Raw genomic sequence first — 18,390 nt, 5'->3', positions numbered from 1 at the left:
CTAAACACGTGGATGTATCTCCCGAAGGCAAGGTCCTCTGTCATAACCAAACTGCAATTTAATCCACCATCCATGCTCAGAGGGCCCCTGTTGTCCCCACAATGTCCGTCAATAGTTTTTGTTTTTTTTTTTTTTCCTGATCACAAACTCAGGATAGTCTCTGATCCGCTGATTAACGGTCCCCAAAGATATATCCATATTCTCATCCCAGGAACCTGTGAATTTTACCTCATTTGGAGAAAGAGTCTTGGCAGATACAATTAAGATTTTCAGATGAGGAAATCATCCCAGTGGGCCCTAAATACAGTCACAAGTGTCCTTATAAGAGGAACAGAAGAGGGAGATTTGACATAGACACAGAGGAGGCCACGTGACCACGGAGGCAGAGACTGGAGGGGCTCAGCCACAGGCCAAGGGACGCGTGGAGCCCCCAGAAGCTGGAGGAGGTGGGAAGGACCCTCCCCTGGAGCCTCCAGTGGGAGCACAGCCCTGCCACACCTTTATTTCAGCTCACAGATACTGACGTTGCCCGTCTGGTCTCAGAAATGTGAGAGAATAACTTTCTGTTGTTGAAGGTACACGCAGCCCTAGGGGGCTGATACCATCTCCTCCCATCTAGAGATCCTGGCCTTTCTCCACCTTTCTCAACATGGACACAACCCAGGCTCATCTGAATGTCTCATGGCACGAATCTGACCAAACATTTTGGGTCAGAACCCGACATAAGCAAACAGCTTCTGAAACACGGTGTTGCCCAAATTCCAACCTCTGACGCTGTGTTCCCCGTTTAATTACATCTGCCTCCACCTGTCCTGTGTGTTATTCATATTTTTCTTACTTAAGTTTTACAAGGAAACTTGATGTCACCATCAGGAGTGGAAAACCAGAACCACACACAGACATGATGACGATAAGCCATAAAAAGAAACACCGAGGAGACGACCATGTGACAAATTCTCAGACCGATAGGATCACAGCCAGAGAGCTGAGGTAGGAGTCAGATGTAGGCAGCACTCAGCGAGACCTCCTGTGCCTGAGTGGGAGCAGAAAGAACTTTCTCACTGCTAAGTTCCAGGACCCTGGTTCCAGGGGAATATGCTTTAGGGCATCTGATGCCCCGTTGCATATAAGAGACGACCAAGGCGTCAAGAAAGGCACACCGATTCCAAGGTCTAGGCTTCCGGCACAGATTGCTGGCTCTGCCAGACTGAGGGGGTCCGAGGGGGGTGTATCTAGGTCTTGGGGAGACCAGGTCATACTGATTCAGCCCCTCAGGGCCAGGAAGGCCATCCCAGGAGTGAGTCAGATCTGAGGTCGAGGCCCCTGGGGCATCTTGGAGTGGGTTGGGGCAGGTTTGAGAGGACGCTGCTGTCTGCTGAAAACATTCCCAGCCGGTGGAATCATACTGCACAGGCCCGCGTGGGCAGCTGCGTCTGGAATGTGCTTTCAAGAGGCCGCCAGGCCGAGGAGGAGGCTGGCCTTTCTAGAGCACAGGTCCAGCTTCCACTCTGGGCTAATGGGATAACCAAGTCTGAGAGCCCAAGGGCAGGTGGCAGCTTGAGCTGAAGCCCCACTGGCCCACTGGCCTGGCCCCTGAGAACTCCTCCAGCTTTGTCTTAGCTTCTTCTTCCTAACCCCCTCTCTGCTCAAGTTTCTCCAGGTATCCACACCTGACTCTGCCTCCGGGCCTTTGCACTTGCGGTGAACTCTGCCTGGAACACAGTTAACCCAGATATTCTTAGTTTCATCCTTCCATGCCAGCTGATGCTCCTCTCCCCCCGCCTCAGTTTCCCAAGTGCCTTCCTGGTCTGATTCTGAAGCTCTGGCTCTGACTACTCCCGAGTGAGACCACCCTGAAGATCAGGACTGGGAACTTTCAGGCTCCGGGCTCATTCCATTTTTCATCAAATCAGTTTAGTAGGTTGGTCTGCTTTTCACGCCCTGCTCTGCTCCTGTCCGTGGGACTGGAGGGAGTGGACGAGGGAGACGTCCTGGAAACGACGTCCCAGCTGCCCCTGGTCTGGGGCTGGGAGTCAGACAGACCTCTGCCTTCACTGCGGTCTCCTAATGTTGGGGCAACTTGCTCGACCTCTCCCAGCCTCAACTTCCTCCGCAATAAACTGGGGCTAGTCATAGTTGCCGCTCCAAAGTCGAAGTTGGAGCAATGAAGATCGCAGACAGGAATCTCTAAATTGCAGAACGCTGTCTTAACTATTTGGCGACCATTCCTTTAGGAAAAAAAAGAAAGAAGAAGAAGAACAACAACAACAACAACAACAACAATCCGCCTTCCCGGTCCTCCCGAAGACGGCTTAGAGTCACCCCGGGTTACCCAAGCAACGGCTCTGTCCCGCCCCTCCCTGGCAGGAGGAAGAGCCAATTAGAGGGCTTTATCGGCGCATGCGTCGGAGACTCCCGGGCCCCGCTGCTCCCTGGGAATCGTGGTTCCGGCTGCCTCCTCTCGCCGCGAGGTCCCTTCACAGCCGCCGTAGGCTGTGGAACTACAACTCCCGGCAGGCGCAGGCGGCGCAGGCGCGGTGTGGGCGGTGCGAACAGCGCGGGCGGCGCGGCGGTCGGCGTGCGGAATGTCGGCGTTTCGCTGGGGCCGCGGCGCGTCCGGTCTCCGGAGGGCCCTGTGGCCTGCGGGCCCCCCCGGCCCCCTGGCCGAGGAAGGTAACGCGGGGGAGACCCGAGGGTGACGCCATGGCCGCTGCCACTGCCTCCTCTCCCCACGGCCGTGACCTTCGGCTTTTAGGTCCCCGGGATCCAGCTACCCCCCACCTTTGCTCCTTGCCCAGTGTGGTTCTGTGGAACCCATTGACTGGACCCCGCTTTCACTCGCCCTTAGGCCACTCCCCCGATGGGGATCGGCACAGCACTTTGACGCTTGACTCTTAGTTTCTTTTGGAGCCCCCTGACCCCTTCTTTGCGACTTAGGGCCCCTGACCTTTGAACTCTCACAGCACCTTTCGTTGGAGGAACCCTTTATGTTGATCCCACGCCCAAATTTCTTTTCTGTAAGGTCCCCTTCACCTTTGACCTCTTGGGTTCTTTCCAACGTGAGGCCCGTGACCACTGACGGCTTGCAATGAATTTAGAGCTCTTTTGCCCCAGGATCCTGCGATTTCTGTCCACACGAGGCCCTCCCAGCCCCCCAGGCCGCGGGCCTCCTTCTGCCTCCCTCAGCCTCTCTTTCGCCCACAGGGGCCCTCAGTGGTGTCTGGGGCCGCAGAAGGAGCTTGTCCGCCAGCCCTTGTGAGCAAGACCGCCGGAAGGACTGGGGCCACGCTGAGCTGCTGGAGGGTGAGCCCAGACCCCCAAGGCTTGGAGCCTGAAGCCCCTCCTCTCTGTCCCCCCGCCCCTCCCAGCCACGGGCACTCTGCTGGGGGGTTACCTCCCCGTTTCCTCACAGTGACACCACGAGAAGGGCTGCATTCTGCAAAGCAGGGTAACTGAATGGGTCCCCTGCCCTCAGTGTCCTCATGGGGATGGTGACAGGAAGCTTGTGCTGGACACAGAGGGCTGTTGTTTCCCCTTCCCCGAACCCCGCAGGCGCTCCTACTCTCCTGGTGAGGCCCAACGTGGTAGCTGGAGAGGCTGGCCCAAGGCTGCACGAACTGCTCCTGCAGAGTCAGGATTCGAATCCTGAACTGACACACGTGCCCTGGCTCGGCTGTCTGGGCTCGGGTGCCCGAGGGGTCCAGTCGGGGTCCTGCCGTCTTCACAGCGTGGGCCGGCCGGCCCAGTCCTGGCACTGCCACAGGGAGGTGGGGGCATGTGTGTTCCCTCACTGGAGCCCCCCAGACCATGGCCACTGCTTCCTGCTTCCCCCCTGCCCCGCGTCTCCAGTGTGTCTAAAAAGGAAAAGTTTGTTTCAGGAAATTCCGAACATAGAGAAGTAGAGTACCGTCATCCTCAACAGCAACCTTCTTTCGTTTCTTACTCACTACCTAATTGTCTTAAAGCCCGAGTATCCTATGTTCAATGGAGGAAGGTTCTGGAAGTCTGAATCACATTACATCACTCGCCAGCCTAAAAACCCGCCAACTCTGTCCTCTAGCATAGGATAAGCTAATAACCCCCCCCCCCCCCCCCCCCCAGTCACAGGTCCATGTGGCCTTTGCCTGCCTTGTCATCCAAAGGCACTGTTGCCACCGCGGCGAGAAAAGCTGTGCGCACAGCCACGTCATGTCGGCCTCACCTCCTCGACAGACACGGGTACCCCACATGCACGCCCCACATGTTGGCTCCTACAGGGGCCAAGGCCGCCCTGCCTCTTCAGTTTACTCCAGCAAGTCTTTGTTGGACCGAGGCCGGCGGGTGAGGCTGGACTGCGTGGGTGCCGTTGGTCCTCAGTAGTATTTGCACAGTTACCTAAGAACTAAACTCCATCCGTAACCCCCAAATCCCGGTCCCTTGTGGACACGTGCAGAGCAGCAAATACTGGAGCTGCCCGATGTCCCCGTCCCCAGCTGGGGTTGAAGCAGGTGACACACTGGCCTCTTGTTTTAGCACATATTGTAAACAAGTGTCCTTCTCAAGGTACGTTTACTGCCATGTTTCTGCATTTTGGGGGCTGTCGGATTGTGCTGTTTAAAGCGGTCCCCAAGCATAGTGCCAAGGTGTTTTCTACCGTCCTAAGTTCAAGAAGGCTGTGATGTGCCTTTTGGAGAAAACACACATTTTCGTTTTTATTTTTTTAATGTTTACTTAATTGATTTGAGAGAGAGAGAGAGGGAGACACAGAATCCCAGCTAGGCTCCACACCAACAGTGTAGAACCCAGCACAGGGCTCGAACTCACACACTGTGAGCTCATGAGCTGAGCCGACATCAAGCGTCAGACGCTTAACCAACTGAGCCAGCCAGGCCCCAAAAATAGGTGTTTGCTTACAGTTGCGGTGCTGTTGGCTGTGGGCTCAACGTTACGTGAATTAACATGTTATGTGAATTAATATGTTATGAATTAATAACGTATGTGAAATAAGGCATCTTAAACAGAGGGACACTGAAGAAGGTTACGTGTTGATCTGTCGGGGACTCCCGTGATCTGTGAAGCCGTTGTGACGCAGGGCTAGCCATGGCACCTGACTCTGCAGGAAACTCCGGTCATACCGATCATAGCGATCAGGAGTAGAGTGTGCAGAGGCCCTGAGGCCATTGTGGCCGCAGCCTGGGGGGAGTGGGGGGAGGCGAGGGCAGGACCCCTGGGGCACCTGGATGGATTTTGAGGCAGAGCCACACCTCTGAGGGTGTGCTGACAGGCTGGGTGTGGAGGCTTGGATGATCTTAAGGGTTTTTTGGCTGAGGGCCTGCAAGGACCACGCCGCCAGTGACAGTGACAGCCAGTGACGATGACACGGAGGGGCAGGTTTTGGGAAGTTGGGTCAGGCTGTCGCAGAGGTGCTGAATGGGTGGGTAGGGTGTATGCGCCTGAAAATTGGGGGACATACACATAGTACTGAGACCTCGAGGGGTGCCTGGGGGGTTCAGTCGGTTAAGCATCCAACTTGGGTTAAGGTCATCATCTTGTGGTTCACGGGTTCGAGTCCACATCGGGCTCCGTGCTGACCGCTCGGAGCCTGGAGCCTGCTTCCGATTCTGTTGTCTCCCTCTCTCTCTGCCCCTCCCCCGTTCACGCTCTGTCTCAAAAATAAATAATCGTTTAAAAAAAAAAAAGAACCAAGGCCCCGAGAGTTGGTGAGGCCAGCCACCCCCCAAAACCGCAGGTCTCAAGAGGTTGTTGCTCGCACGGGGGTCCCCCTGACATCCTCGCCCTTCGCCCCCACAGTGCTCGAGGCCCGGGTGCGGCAGCTGCAGGCCGCGCATGTGTCGGAGGTGACCGTGAGGAGGCCCCGCCCGGCCCGACTCCCAGAAGCGGGCGGCTTCCAGCCGCGCAGGAAGGCCCAGAAGGGGGGCGAGGGCACCGCCCCGGGGCTCGGCGGCCACTGGGCGCAGAAGCTGGACCAGGAGAAGTGGGCGATGCAGAGGCGCAAGCAGCGGCTGCAGGCGAAGCTGCAGGTGCGGGCCCAGCAGCTGGCCTATGAGCACAGGCTGCGGATGGTGCCCCGGCTGCTGAGCGCCCCGCTGGCCGAGCGCCTGCTGCGCTGGGAGCAGGAGACGCCCCGAAGCCCCTGGGAGGAGCAGCTGGCGGGGCTGCTGCGGGACGCGCCGCGGAGGCTGAGCTGCGAGGCGGGGCCGGCCCACGAGGCGGGGGGCGCCCCCGCGCGGCTGGAGACCCAGCGGCAGAGGCTCCTGGCCTTCCTGGAGTGCTGCCTGCTCTCCGGCCACCTGCCCCTCGCCCACCACGTGCTGGTCACCTGCCACAGCAAGTGGCGGCAGCGGCGGGTGCTCACGCTGGCCGCGTACAACACCGTCATGCTCGGCTGGGCGCGCAAGGTGAGCGGCGGCCCCGGGGGAGGGGTGTCTGCGGGGTCCGCCGGGCCCCCCCCCCCCCGGGAGCGCCTGGTCCGAAGCCGGGGCTCTGAGCCCCAGAGGCCGAGTCCTGTGCTTGTTACCGTGCTGATGATTCTCGTAGCTCGTCAACCATAAGTCCCCCGTGGCCCTCAACGGAGATTTCCCAAAACAGCCCAAAGAGAAGGAGGGAGTCCTGCTGAACGTTTTAGTCCCTTTCCTTCTGGACGCCTCGACCGGGGCCTCTGTGCCTGACTGGTGTGAGGGGCGCTTTGGCCTCCGGGGGAGTTTCCAGGTCCTTCTCGGGACAGCGACTTCGCTGCTTTAGGTGGGGCTTCCTCAGGTGGGGAGTTAGCGCGTCTCGATGCGGGCGTGCGTTCGTGGCCGTGGGGTTCCCTGCGGGGTCCGCTCTGGCCATGCCCCGTGTCTCTCCAAGTGTTTTTAATTTCCCCGCGGCGGCGGCGGCGGCCTGGGCTGCTTGTTCAAGAGTGTTCTTCACGTGGCCTCGCGGGGGCGCAGCTCCGAGCCCCCTCCCTGTGCTCAGGCCCGAGGCAGAGACCGTCGCGTGGGGACCGAGGCGCCGGCTGTGAGCGTGGGCTTGTGGCCGAGACCGCCGGGCCTCACTCGAGGACAGGACAGCAGGCCCAGGGGCCACCATCGCTCTTACGTCTGCGTCGGCCCGTGGCGTGGAGATGCCCAGTCCCCACAGGCGGCGGTCACGTTCGTCTTTGTCACTGGGACGCACTAGCTTCAGGGGGTTAGTGAAGGCAAGAAGGTCGTTTTCTTCCCCCCGAGGTCACAGGGCCCTGTTACGGCGGGACATTTCTGCCATTGGTGCGGGCGCGAGCTTCCTGCATTTGTGGCGATGACCAAAACCTGGGTGGCTTAAAGTGACAGTTATTTTTTTCCAGTCCCAGGTCAAAGCGGGCGGGGCCACTGCCTTCCTGCCTCTTCCAGCTCCCGGAGCCCCTGTGGTCCTGGGCCTGTGGCCGCGTCCCCAGGCGTCTCCAGGTGTCCCGCATCTGCCCTGTCCTCACACTCCTCACGTGGCTTCATCTGAACTCATTCCGTTAGCAAAGATCCCTCAGGGGCCCGTGTTATGAGGTCCCGAGTAGGTGGGGGTTTGGGGGCATTGCTGACCCCGTCCCAGGCCCGTCGTGCGTCGTGCGTGGACTGCACAGGCATCCTGGGCTCCGGAAGTCGTGGTTTCTGGGCGGCCTGCGCATGCGGGATGGGGCTTGGCTGTTACCCAGAGCCCAGCCTGCGTCCCGTGGCTGCCGCTTGCTCACCGTGTGGCCCACACCTCCCCCTTCTCTCTGAGCTTCGGTGTCCCCGTGTGTAAGGCAGAGGGGCCTGATTTAGAGCCTCGGCCACCGTGTCCGCCTGCGCGCGTGTGTCTCTGTGAAGCGTAAAGGTGAGACGGCATGTGGGGTTTAGACACGCTTCCTGTAGACCAGCGGGGTCCGGCGGGGGTCCCTTCCCCGTTGGCACGTTCATCTGCTCCGGCTGCGTGTGACCCCCGAGCATTTGCAGAGCTGAAGGTTTAAACGCGGTGGCTACGTGTGGCTGCTGACGGCCAGTAGGGCGGCCTGGGCGAGGTCCTTGAGACAAGCGCCCGCAAACCCGGTTGCCGGCACCGTGGTCCCTGGTGTGGCGGCACGCCTTGGGTGAAGGCAGCAGGAGCTGGGGGCGGGGGCGGGGGCGGGGGGTGCTAGGAGCCTTGTTCTCTCCAGCGGGTCTGCAGCGGCACAGACCTCCAGTGGTCGGGGAAGCGGCTGCAGGAGAACGTAGCACGTACAGCAGAACCTGGACCGCGAGGAAGCTGTTCCGCAAGACAGGCAGACGTTCCTGGTCCATTCTCACTTGGCGAGCGAGCGAGGTCTTGCGGTTCACCTAGGTCATGATGCCGAGTGTCATGTGGTCGCAGCTGAGCCAGTGGCTCTCTGCGGGGGTGGGTGATCATCGCCCACGCTGGGATGCTCAGTCTCGTTGGCAGAACTCAGTGAGTTTTCAGAACGTTGGCGCTCGTGTATTTTTGTCCCCTCAACGCACCTGCGGACAGCCCTTTGCTTTTCCATCCAAGAGCGAGCTCGGGAACGCTTTGCTTCATTCTAGGTTGGGCCGCCCGCAGATAGGGACCTTGTCCTCTGCTGCCTCACTGCCAGTTACATTAAGTACGGCACGTGACAAAAGTTTATTAATCATGTGCTGTAGTCAGCATCAGCGGCAGCGTATACAGTGACCCCCACGCAGAAAAACGTTGAGGAGGGTAAGAAGGAGATGATTCTGGTGGAAGTCGAAGGAAATCATTGGAGACTATGAACGAGGTATGCGAGGGGCTGAAATTGCAAGATTTTACAAGAAGTCTACGTCTGTACCTTGCCTGCAGAGGAGGAGGAAAAGGCGGAGGAATCCCTCACTTCAAATGAGATTAGGGACATGTGTGAAGTGTGGGAAACTGCAAAATTGTGTAGCAAAGCGCCACCCGAATAAGGCTGTAGCAATGTGAGCAGCGGGTCTGTTTAACGACAACGCGATGTCCCGTTTTTGCGAAAACCCTCGAGAGGAGGCAAAGCGAGCGTCACCGGATAGGTTCCTATTAAAGCCTCAGGAAAAGAAGAAGATCGCATTGAGCCGATACATAGCGGCGATTCCCTTAGTGATAGTGACAGTTGTCCTGCACAGTCACCCTCCTCTCTCTCGTCTCCCTCACTCCAGCCACGGAGGTTCTCAAAGGTAAGTGCAGGTTAATGTGTATTTCTTTATACCGTGAATTATATTATTTTCTATTATCTTACAGTATCACGGTCGTTTTTTACATGAATATGTTTGGATTGTGCGTTGCCGTTATTTCTCATGGGGAAATCGCTTTGACATACAAGTACTTTGGATTACAAACATGTTTCTGGAACGATTTATGCTCGCCAACAAGGTTTCCTGTACTTGGAAATGAACGGAGGCCTGAACGCGGCGTGCCTCCAGCCGGGGGGTGTCGGAGGGAGGTTGACAGCCACGGCGCCTGTGTGAGAGAGGCCGCACTCAAACCAGGGACAGGACTAGCACTCGCGGAAATGGGGAAGAGGTGGGCTAACCCCGGAGCAGGCGGGTGGAAGACCGCAGAGAACACTGGAGAGCCTCTTGTAGCGGCTGGAATAGCGCACGTTCACGTCCACGGTATCAGCACCTCTCCCGTCGGGAACCCAGCCCCCACCTGGTCCCGCCGTGGTGTCACCGAGCGCCTGCGCTGCACTTGGCCAGCAAGCCTTTTCGTAATTCGCTGGCTGGAGAGCAAGGTCTCCAGGGACGGGCTGGCCACCCCAGGACCCTCACCCCAACTTGGTCTCCCCAGGGCTCCTTCAAAGAGCTGGTTTACGTGTTCTTCATGGTGAAAGATGCCGGCCTCACCCCAGACCTCTTGTCCTACGCAGCTGCGCTCCAGTGCATGGGACGGCTGGACCAGGACGCCAGGACCGTCCAAAGGTGGGTGGGCATCGGGCCCTGGCTGGGGCCCGGGCCGCCCAGAAGGCCCCCATGGCCGCCTGGCGCTGAGACCTGCAGGGTGTTGGGGGCTGCCCCTCCCTTAGGCACCGTGCGCCCCCACAGGTGTCTGGACCAGATGGCCCAGGATGGGCTGCGGCTGCAGGACCTCTTCTCCAGCGTGCCACTGTGCCAGGAGGAGCAGGCCGCGCTCCTGCAGGCAGTGCACAAGGCCCAGCCCACCTTCAGCCCTCCTCTGCAGCCCCAGCCCGAGCCCCAGGTCAACACCTCACCCCTGCTCAGGGAGATCTACGCCAAGGTGAGAGGGCCCTGACACCCACGGGGTGGGGTGGGGGGTGGGGGGCGGGGGGCGTGTCCTGTTGGGGATGAGCCGGGACCACCCTGTCCTTGTGGAGTCTCCTCGGCCCCTCCTTTAATTTCTCTCGGAGCCACCCGCGTCCCAGGGATGCCCTCCCTGCTCTTCAGAGGCCAGACGAACCAGCCTTGGCAAGTCCCAGTCCCCACCGGGGCCCTGACCCTAAAGATTAAAGCTGGAAGGTGCCACAGCCTCGCCGTTGGGTTCCCACCCAGAGGCTCAGCGGCGGGCAGAGCACAGGCGTCATGCCAGAGCTGGGTGTAGACAGCCCAAGCTTTGGCCAGCCTCAAGCAGCAGGTGGGCAGTGTGGCCGGGGCTCTGTCCGCTGTGCAGTCATTAGAAGACCTGCCTTGTGTGGGCCTGCGTGTGATTCTCAGCGTGCTGGGTTTTGTGGTTTTCGATTTCTCTTTTTGGATGGGTCACGCATTTGCACAGTTTCCAGTTTAAACACGAGCTCACTGCCCAGAGACCTGAGCTGTGTCTCCCCAGGTAGTTCCCACCCCCACCCAGTGAGGCCGGGCAAATGCTGGGTGGCTGTCACGTGCTCTTTGGCACCTTGCTTCCTTCCATCCTCTCGGAGGGATGATTTTCCGGGGACTCGGAGAAGCAGATGTGGCTCTGCGGGTGGGGGTCCTGGACGTGCAGGCCGGACAGCTGCTCTCGTCGGCCTTGTGTGTAGGAGAGTCCGGCCTGTGGGGGCCTGACCTCCTGCTTGCCCCCCCCACACACACACAGGAGGGCCCCGTGTCATACTGTCCCCACCCCGCAGGAGGGCCCCGTGTCATACCCCAAGCTGCACCTGCCTCTGTGGAAGCTGCAGACCCTCTTCCAGCAGCAGCTGCGTGTGGAGATGGCCACCACTGTCACTGTGGAGTCGGTGGAGAAGGCCCAGCTGCTCACCGAGGAGGTCCTGCAGGCGGTGAGAAGCCCGGCTGAATCGCAGCCCCCTGGGGTCGGGCGGGCGGCGGCGGGGCCGCGAGGAGAGTGCGAGGTGGGCCGCGTGGCTCGGGAGGACCCCTCCTCCGGGGTCTCCCCACTCCTCCCCCGGCCCCGCCCTGGGCGGTGACTCCTGTGTCCGCCCCGCCCCCGCAGCGGAGGACCCTGAAGCAGCTGCGCACCGCGTGGGTGGAGGCGCTGTGCGCGGGGCTGCGGGACGTGAAGGCCAGCGAGGCCCGCGCCGCCCGCTCCGGCCGCCCCACGCTCTTCCCCTACCTGTGTCTGCTCACCGAGCGGGAGCTCGCCAGGCTGCTGCTGCAGGTGGGGCGGCGGCGGGCTTGGGGGGGTGGGGGGGGGGCGGCGCTGGCCGGGCTCTGCTCACCTCACGGCGCCGCCCCCAGACCCTGCAGGTGCTCCCGCCGCAGGGGGAGTCCCTCCTGTCCCTGGCGCAGCAGCTGGGCCTGCGCGTCTTCAATCGGCACGCGGTGCAGAAGAAGCAGCTCAGCCAGGTGCAGGCGCTGCAGCAACGCTACTACCAGTACCTGCAGCTGCTGGCCTCGGACACCCAGGTGAGGCCCGTGGGGGGGGGGGGGGGGAGGCCTCGGACACCCAGGTGAGGCCCGTCGGTGGGGGGGGAGGCCTCGGACACCCAGGTGAGGCCCGTCGGTTGGGGGGGGAGGCCTCGGACACCCAGGTGAGGCCCGTCGGTTGGGGGGGGAGGCCTCGGACACCCAGGTGAGGCCCGTGGGGGGGGCTCAGACACCCAGGTGAGGCCCGTCGGGGGGGGGCTCGGACACCCAGGTGAGGCCCGTGGTGGGGGGGGGAGGCCTTGGACACTCAGGTGAGGCCCGTCGGGGGGGGGGGTGCCTCGGACACCCAGGTGAGGCCTGTGGGGGGGGGTGCCTCGGACACCCAGGTGAGGCCCATCGGGGGGGGGGCTCGGACACCCAGGTGAGGCCCATCGGGGGGGGGGGAGGCCTCGGACACCCAGGTGAGGCCCGTGGGGGGGGGCTCAGACACCCAGGTGAGGCCCGTCGGGGGGGGGGGAGGCCTCGGACACCCAGGTGAGGCCCATGGTGGGGGGGGGGGAGGCCTCGGACACCCAGGTGAGGCCCGTCGGCGGGGGGGGGGGGGTGCCTCGGACACCCAGGTGAGGCCCGTGGTGGGGGGGGGAGGCCTCGGACACCCAGGTGAGGCCCGTCGGTGGGGGGGCTCGGACACCCAGGTGAGGCCCGTCGGTTGGGGGGGAGGCCTCGGACACCCAGGTGAGGCCCGTGGGGGGGGCTCAGACACCCAGGTGAGGCCCATCGGGGGGGGGGCTCGGACACCCAGGTGAGGCCCGTGGTGGGGGGGGAGGCCTTGGACACTCAGGTGAGGCCCGTCGGGGGGGGGGGGTGGGGGGGGTGCCTCGGACACCCAGGTGAGGCCCGTGGGGGGGGGGTGCCTCGGACACCCAGGTGAGGCCCGTCGGGGGGGGGGCTCGGACACCCAGGTGAGGCCCGTCGGGGGGGGGGCTCGGACACCCAGGTGAGGCCCGTCGGGGGGGGGAGGCCTCGGACACCCAGGTGAGGCCCGTGGGGGGGGCTCAGACACCCAGGTGAGGCCCATCGGGGGGGGGCTCAGACACCCAGGTGAGGCCCGTGGTGGGGGGGGGAGGCCTTGGACACTCAGGTGAGGCCCGTCGGGGGGGGGGTGGGGGGGGGGTGCCTCGGACACCCAGGTGAGGCCCGTGGGGGGGGGGGGGTGCCTCGGACACCCAGGTGAGGCCCATCGGGGGGGGGGGCTCGGACACCCAGGTGAGGCCCATCGGGGGGGGGGGAGGCCTCGGACACCCAGGTGAGGCCCGTGGGGGGGGGCTCAGACACCCAGGTGAGGCCCGTCGGGGGGGGGGGAGGCCTCGGACACCCAGGTGAGGCCCATGGTGGGGGGGGAGGCCTCGGACACCCAGGTGAGGCCCGTCGGCGGGGGGGGGGGGGTGCCTCGGACACCCAGGTGAGGCCCGTGGTGGGGGGGGGAGGCCTCGGACACCCAGGTGAGGCCCGTCGGTGGGGGGGCTCGGACACCCAGGTGAGGCCCGTCGGGGGGGGGGGGGCTTGGACACCCAGGTGAGGCCTGTCGGTGGGGGGGGGCTCAGACCCCCAGCCCCCCTGACCCACTCCCCCGCCCCCAGGTGGCGGTGCCCTGCCTGCCACGGCAGTACTGGGAGACGCTGGGGGCGCCCGAGGCCCCCCATGAGCAGCCCTGGCCCTTGCCTGTGCTGGTGCAGTTGGGCAAGCGTCTGGCGGAGATGCTGGTGGAGGTGGTGCGGATGCCCGGCAGCCTGGCCGCCCCCCAGGGCTCCTGCTCGCTCATCCCGGTGCTCTACCACGTGTACTCCTTCCGCAGCTTCCGCCAGGTGGGCCCTGCGCGAGGCTGGGGGCTCCGGGTGCTGTGGGGACCCCGGGGCCGTGGCCGGGTCCTGTGGAAATCCTGCTGGGGTCCTACACCCGGTCTCGGGGCCGGAGGGGGCCCTCTGCCCGCCGTGCGTCCTTCAGGGCGATCGACGCCTCTGTCGGTCTTTGCCCGCCTCGCCCCCAGATTGGGATCCTGAAGCCACACCCGGCCTTCACGCAGCTGCTGGCGACCGCAGCGGAGCACACGCTGACCTTCGAGGCGGCCGAGGTGCCCATGCTGTGCCCGCCGCTGCCCTGGACGTCACCGCACACGGGCGCCTTCCTGCTGAGTCCCACTAAGCTCGTGCGCTCTGTGGAGGGCACCACGCAGCACCAGCGCCTGCTGGACAGCTGCCCGCCCGCCGAGCTGCACGGCGCCCTGGACGCCCTCACCCAGCTGGGCAACTGCGCCTGGCGCGTCAACGGCCGCGTGCTGGACCTGGTGCTGGAGCTCTTCGCCGCCAAGGGCTGCCCCCGCCTGGGTGTGCCGGCCCCGCCCTCCGAGGCGCCCCGGCCGCCCGAGGGCCGCCTGCCGCCGGACGCCTCGCCCGCCCAGAAGGCCGAGCTGCGGCGGGAGCTGGCCCGCTGCCTCAAAGTGGCCCGGGAGATGCACAGCCTGCGGTCGGACGCGCTCTACCGCCTCTCGCTGGCGCAGCACCTGCGCCACTGCGTCTTCTGGCTGCCCCACAACATGGACTTCCGCGGCCGCACCTACCCCTGCCCGCCCCACTTCAACCACTTGGGCAGCGACCTGGCGCGCGCCCTGCTGGAGTTCGCCCAGGGCCGCCCGCTTGGCCCCCGCGGCCTCGACTGGCTCAAGATCCACTTGGTCAACCTGACCGGGCTCAAGAAGCGGGAGCCGCTGCAGGCGCGCCTGGTGTTCGCCGATGAGGTGATGGAGGACATTCTGGACTCTGCCGACCGGCCCATGACGGTAGGGGTGGGGTCTTCCTCTCCCCCCACACCCCCCACCTGTTCCCTGCACCCGCTACCCCCGCCCCTCCCTTGGCACGCTCCTGGCGGCGGCCTGCCTTCGGGGTTTCCCTTGGCCCTGGTTCCTCGGCGGCTCTGCGGCCCTTCCCTCCAGGGTTAGCTCTTCTTCCAGACCTTTCCCCGTCCCGCTCCTGCTCGCTCGGGGCTGTTCCCGGGTGTCCCTCCCTGCCCATCGCTGTTCCGGGGGGCTCTGTCCCGGCCTCATGCTGCCCTCCCTCAGGGCCGCAAGTGGTGGATGGAGGTGGAGGAGCCCTGGCAGGCCCTGGCCTGCTGCATGGAGATCGCTCGGGCCGTGCGCGCTCCCGACCCTGCTGCCTATATTTCTCACTTCCCGGTCCACCAGGTGAGCTGGCGGGGACCCTCTCTCGGGGTGTGCCTGGCTCAGGGGGGCGTGGCTGGAGGCGTGCGAGGTTCCGTAGAAGTGTGGGCGTCTAGTGCACATCCCGCTGTGTTTGGCTGGTGTCCCCCTCGTGGAGGCCGGCCCCCGTGGGAGTGGCTGGCCCTGCGGGGCGACCTCCTACGGCGGTGGTACGGGCGGCACACTGGGGCGCCCCGGAGCGCTGGCTCGATCCCCAGGGTTGCCCCGCCCCCCGCCCCTGTCGGCCCCAGGACGGCTCCTGTAACGGGCTGCAGCACTATGCCGCTCTCGGCCGCGACAGCATCGGGGCCGCCTCCGTCAACCTGCTGCCCTCGGACGTGCCGCAGGACGTGTACAGCGGAGTGGCCGCGCAGGTGGGCACCGCGGTCCCCGCCTGCTCGTGCCCAGGGCCCGCGTGGGGTCTCCATCCTGGGGACGCCTGGATTTGCAGGTCGCGTGGTCCCAGTCGCCTGTGACGGGAGCAGGCCGTCAGGGTGGGCTTCCCCTGGGGAGGTGTCAGAAGAGGGAACCGTGGGGTCCTTGGGAGGAGAAGCGGCTGCTGGGCGGGATGGGAGGCAGAAGGTCTACGCACCCGCCCGCTGACCCTGAACGCCTGCGCAGGTGGAGGTGTTCCGCAGTCAGGACGCCAAGCGGGGCGTGCGGGTCGCCCAGGTGCTCGAGGGGTTCATCAGCCGCAAGGTGGTGAAGCAGACGGTGATGACTGTGGTGTACGGGGTCACCCGCTACGGGGGCCGCCTGCAGATCGAGAGGCGCCTGCGGGAGCTCAGCGACTTCCCCCAGGTGCGCAGCCTGGCGGGCGCTTGGCCCCGCGGCAGTGTCGAGGTTTCCCCCGGCCCCGGCCCGCCCCCTGCCCTGAACGGCCAGCTGCTGGACAGCAAGCAGTCCTGGGGGTGGGGCTTGCCCCCCTCCCCCGATCCCCCGGCCTCAGGGGCTCCCGTGTCTCTCTCCGAAAGAGAGATGGGGCCGGGCTTCTGGGTTCCCAGAGGGTGCCGTGAGGTCGTTTTCCTGGGGGGAGGTGGGTGGGTGATTGCCCACCCTGTGCCCCCGCCGACCGCTGCCCCGCACCCCCTCCAGGAGTTCGTGTGGGAGGCGTCTCACTACCTCGTGCGCCAGGTGTTCAACAGTCTCCAGGAGATGTTCTCGGGCACGCGGGCCATCCAGGTGTGTCCTCGCCCCCTCCCCGGGCCCACCGGGCTGTCCCTGACGAGGGGGGCCCTGCCCTGAGCCCGTGCCCTGTGTCCACAGCACTGGCTGACTGAGAGCGCCCGGCTCATTGCCCACGCGGGCTCGGCTGTGGAGTGGGTCACGCCCCTGGGCATCCCCATCATCCAGCCCTACCACCGGGACTCCAAGGTCATGGTAGGTGCGGCCCCCGCCCCCACCACCCCCCCCCCCCCCGCTCCGTGTCCCTGTCCCTGTCCGGGCGGGACTCCTGACCCTCCCCACCCCGCTCCTGCAGATCAGCGGCGGGATCCAGAGCCTCACCTTCAGCCACAGTGGGGATACCAGCCAGTGAGTGCCGGTGGGGGTGCTGGGCTGGGGGCTGCCCCCGGGTCAGACCAGGCTAGAGGCGGCTGAGTCCTCCCCCTCCCCAGGAGGCCCAACACGCTGAAGCAGAAGAATGGCTTCCCCCCCAACTTCATCCACTCTCTGGACTCTTCACACATGATGCTCACAGCCCTGCACTGCTACAGGTGGGCCCCACGTCTGCAGCTTGCCTCGTGGGCTGGGCGTGCTCAGACTGTGTCTGTTAGCGATCTGTGTGCACACTCTCTTCTGGGTGTTGGGGACACAGTGGGGACCCACAGAGTGGGGAAGGCAGGTGGTGAGGCCGGGTCAGACAGGGTCAGGGGACCAGGACCGAGGCCTACAGGAGGCGAGGACCCTAGTCACATGGGTTGTGGGACCCGGTGCCCAGAAAAGGACTACACGTAAGCATACGCAAAGGCCCCGAGGCAGCGAGGTGTGGGTGAGGGGGAAGCAGCTGGCTGGGCCGGTGGGGAAGGGGTCACTGCTCCGAGTGAGAAGTGCCTGTGGTTCCATCCAAGGGAGTGCCGGCAGCACACTGTTCTGACGGATTCGTGGCCCTTGTAGGGGGAAGCGTCTGGGTTTCTGTTCTGAGCTCTGCAGAGGCACCCAAGCATGGCCATAGGGCAGGTGTGTGGATAGTTGGGTTAGAAAGGAGCCAGCGTTCAGAGAGAGGTTGCCATTTGTGCCTGCCTCCTGCGGGTGGCACAGGACCCCTGGGACGGAGCCCTGTAGTGATGGGTGGGGGGACAGTATCGGCTGCGGCAACTGGGGACGGGGTGGGGGTGGGCAGTGACATGGGACAGAGTTTTCTTACTAAGAGGAGAACCGTTTCCCGGTATTAACAAGACTGGCAAACAGTCAGTGGCTGGGACACAGGGGGTCAGGAGGTGTGAAGAGGGTGTGAGGCGGGACCATGAACAGGTGAGCTGACCGGTGGGGAGCAGGGTCCCACTGCGGGTGGGGGGGGGGGGCTTGAGGTGAGGATGGGAAGGAGCAGAGGGGGGAGTGGCCCTGGAGGGGCAGCCCCCCTCACGGGAGACCCCGACTGCCACCGCAGGAAAGGCCTGACCTTTGTCTCCGTGCACGACTGCTTCTGGACCCACGCAGCTGACGTGGAGGTCATGAACCAGGTGCTGCCCGCCCTGCGCCCACACCCGGCCCCCCTGAGAGGGCAGCGGGTCCCCTTGACCCCACGCCCTTGCCCCGTAGCACCGGGCACCGGCAGCCTCAGTCCGGCTGTCAGTTCCCGGGTTGGGGCGGGACCTGGGAAGCTCCGCCCTCCCCTGCCCCCGCCCCTCAGGCCCCCGTTCTCCCTCCCGACGACCCCCCCTGCCCCCAGGTATGCCGGGAGCAGTTTGTCCGCCTGCACAGCCAGCCCATCCTGCACAACCTGTCCAGGTTCCTGATGAAGCGATTCTGCTCTGGCGCCAGGTTTAGTGCCCCCTCCCCCAGAGCGGCCGGGACCACCCCTCCCTGCCCCACTGGGCCTCACGCCCACCCTGCCCTCGGCCTCAGGTCCCCACAGCACTTGAAGAGCGTGCGGACTGGCAAGCTCCAGGACACGCTGAAGTCGGTGCCTAAGACAGGTAGGGCCCGACACCCTGAGCGTTTCCTGAGGGCGGGGGGCGCGGGAGGTGTCGCCCAGGGCCCCGCCGCAAGGCCTCCGCTGGGCCCTCTGCTCCACAGGGGCCTTCGACCTGAAGCAGGTGAAGCACTCCACTTACTTCTTCAGCTGACGCTGCACCGCCGCCCGCCCTGTACCACAGTGTAAATAAAGCTGTTGCCACCCATGGGGTCGAGCGTCTCCCGCCGGTCTCGGGGCACCCGAGCAGCTGGGCCCCGGCACCAAGCAGT

At 64.2% G+C, this 18,390-nt stretch overlaps 1 protein-coding gene and 1 long non-coding RNA gene across 4 annotated transcripts; one reads left to right on the top strand and one right to left on the bottom strand.

Annotated features, from left to right (window-relative positions):
- The first annotated feature begins 2,525 nt into the window (after positions 1 to 2,525).
- POLRMT (RNA polymerase mitochondrial) lies at positions 2,526 to 18,326 on the top strand. 3 transcript variants are annotated; one of them, XM_045491105.1, is made up of 21 exons: positions 2,526 to 2,673; positions 3,205 to 3,303; positions 5,791 to 6,398; positions 9,763 to 9,893; positions 10,017 to 10,209; positions 11,036 to 11,185; positions 11,359 to 11,523; positions 11,604 to 11,771; positions 13,373 to 13,597; positions 13,780 to 14,568; positions 14,848 to 14,970; positions 15,237 to 15,359; positions 15,607 to 15,786; positions 16,081 to 16,167; positions 16,252 to 16,365; positions 16,466 to 16,518; positions 16,602 to 16,700; positions 17,594 to 17,666; positions 17,876 to 17,967; positions 18,052 to 18,122; positions 18,223 to 18,326. In XM_045491105.1, exons 1-21 carry the CDS (start codon positions 2,586 to 2,588, stop codon positions 18,270 to 18,272), a joined length of 3,681 nt encoding a protein of 1,226 aa, XP_045347061.1. In that variant the 5' UTR covers positions 2,526 to 2,585; the 3' UTR covers positions 18,273 to 18,326. The 3 variants fall into 3 exon arrangements, with proteins under 3 accessions (XP_045347061.1, XP_045347060.1, XP_045347062.1); XM_045491104.1 differs by having other exon boundaries at positions 17,876 to 18,122; XM_045491106.1 differs by lacking the exons at positions 2,526 to 2,673; positions 3,205 to 3,303; positions 5,791 to 6,398 and having other exon boundaries at positions 9,777 to 9,893; positions 11,002 to 11,185; positions 17,876 to 18,122.
- On the bottom strand, positions 10,659 to 11,170 carry LOC123604950. The gene is made up of 2 exons (XR_006715530.1): positions 11,054 to 11,170; positions 10,659 to 10,934 (listed from the first exon to the last, which is right to left on the bottom strand). It is a non-coding gene; the product is annotated as an uncharacterized LOC123604950 (long non-coding RNA).
- Positions 18,327 to 18,390: the final 64 nt, after the last annotated feature.

This window comes from Leopardus geoffroyi, chromosome A2, assembly GCF_018350155.1.
Source record: "Leopardus geoffroyi isolate Oge1 chromosome A2, O.geoffroyi_Oge1_pat1.0, whole genome shotgun sequence".
Classification (NCBI taxonomy): Eukaryota; Metazoa; Chordata; class Mammalia; order Carnivora; family Felidae; genus Leopardus; species Leopardus geoffroyi.
Note: the sequence above shows the minus strand (reverse complement) of the source record. Positions and strands in the feature narration are given on the sequence as shown.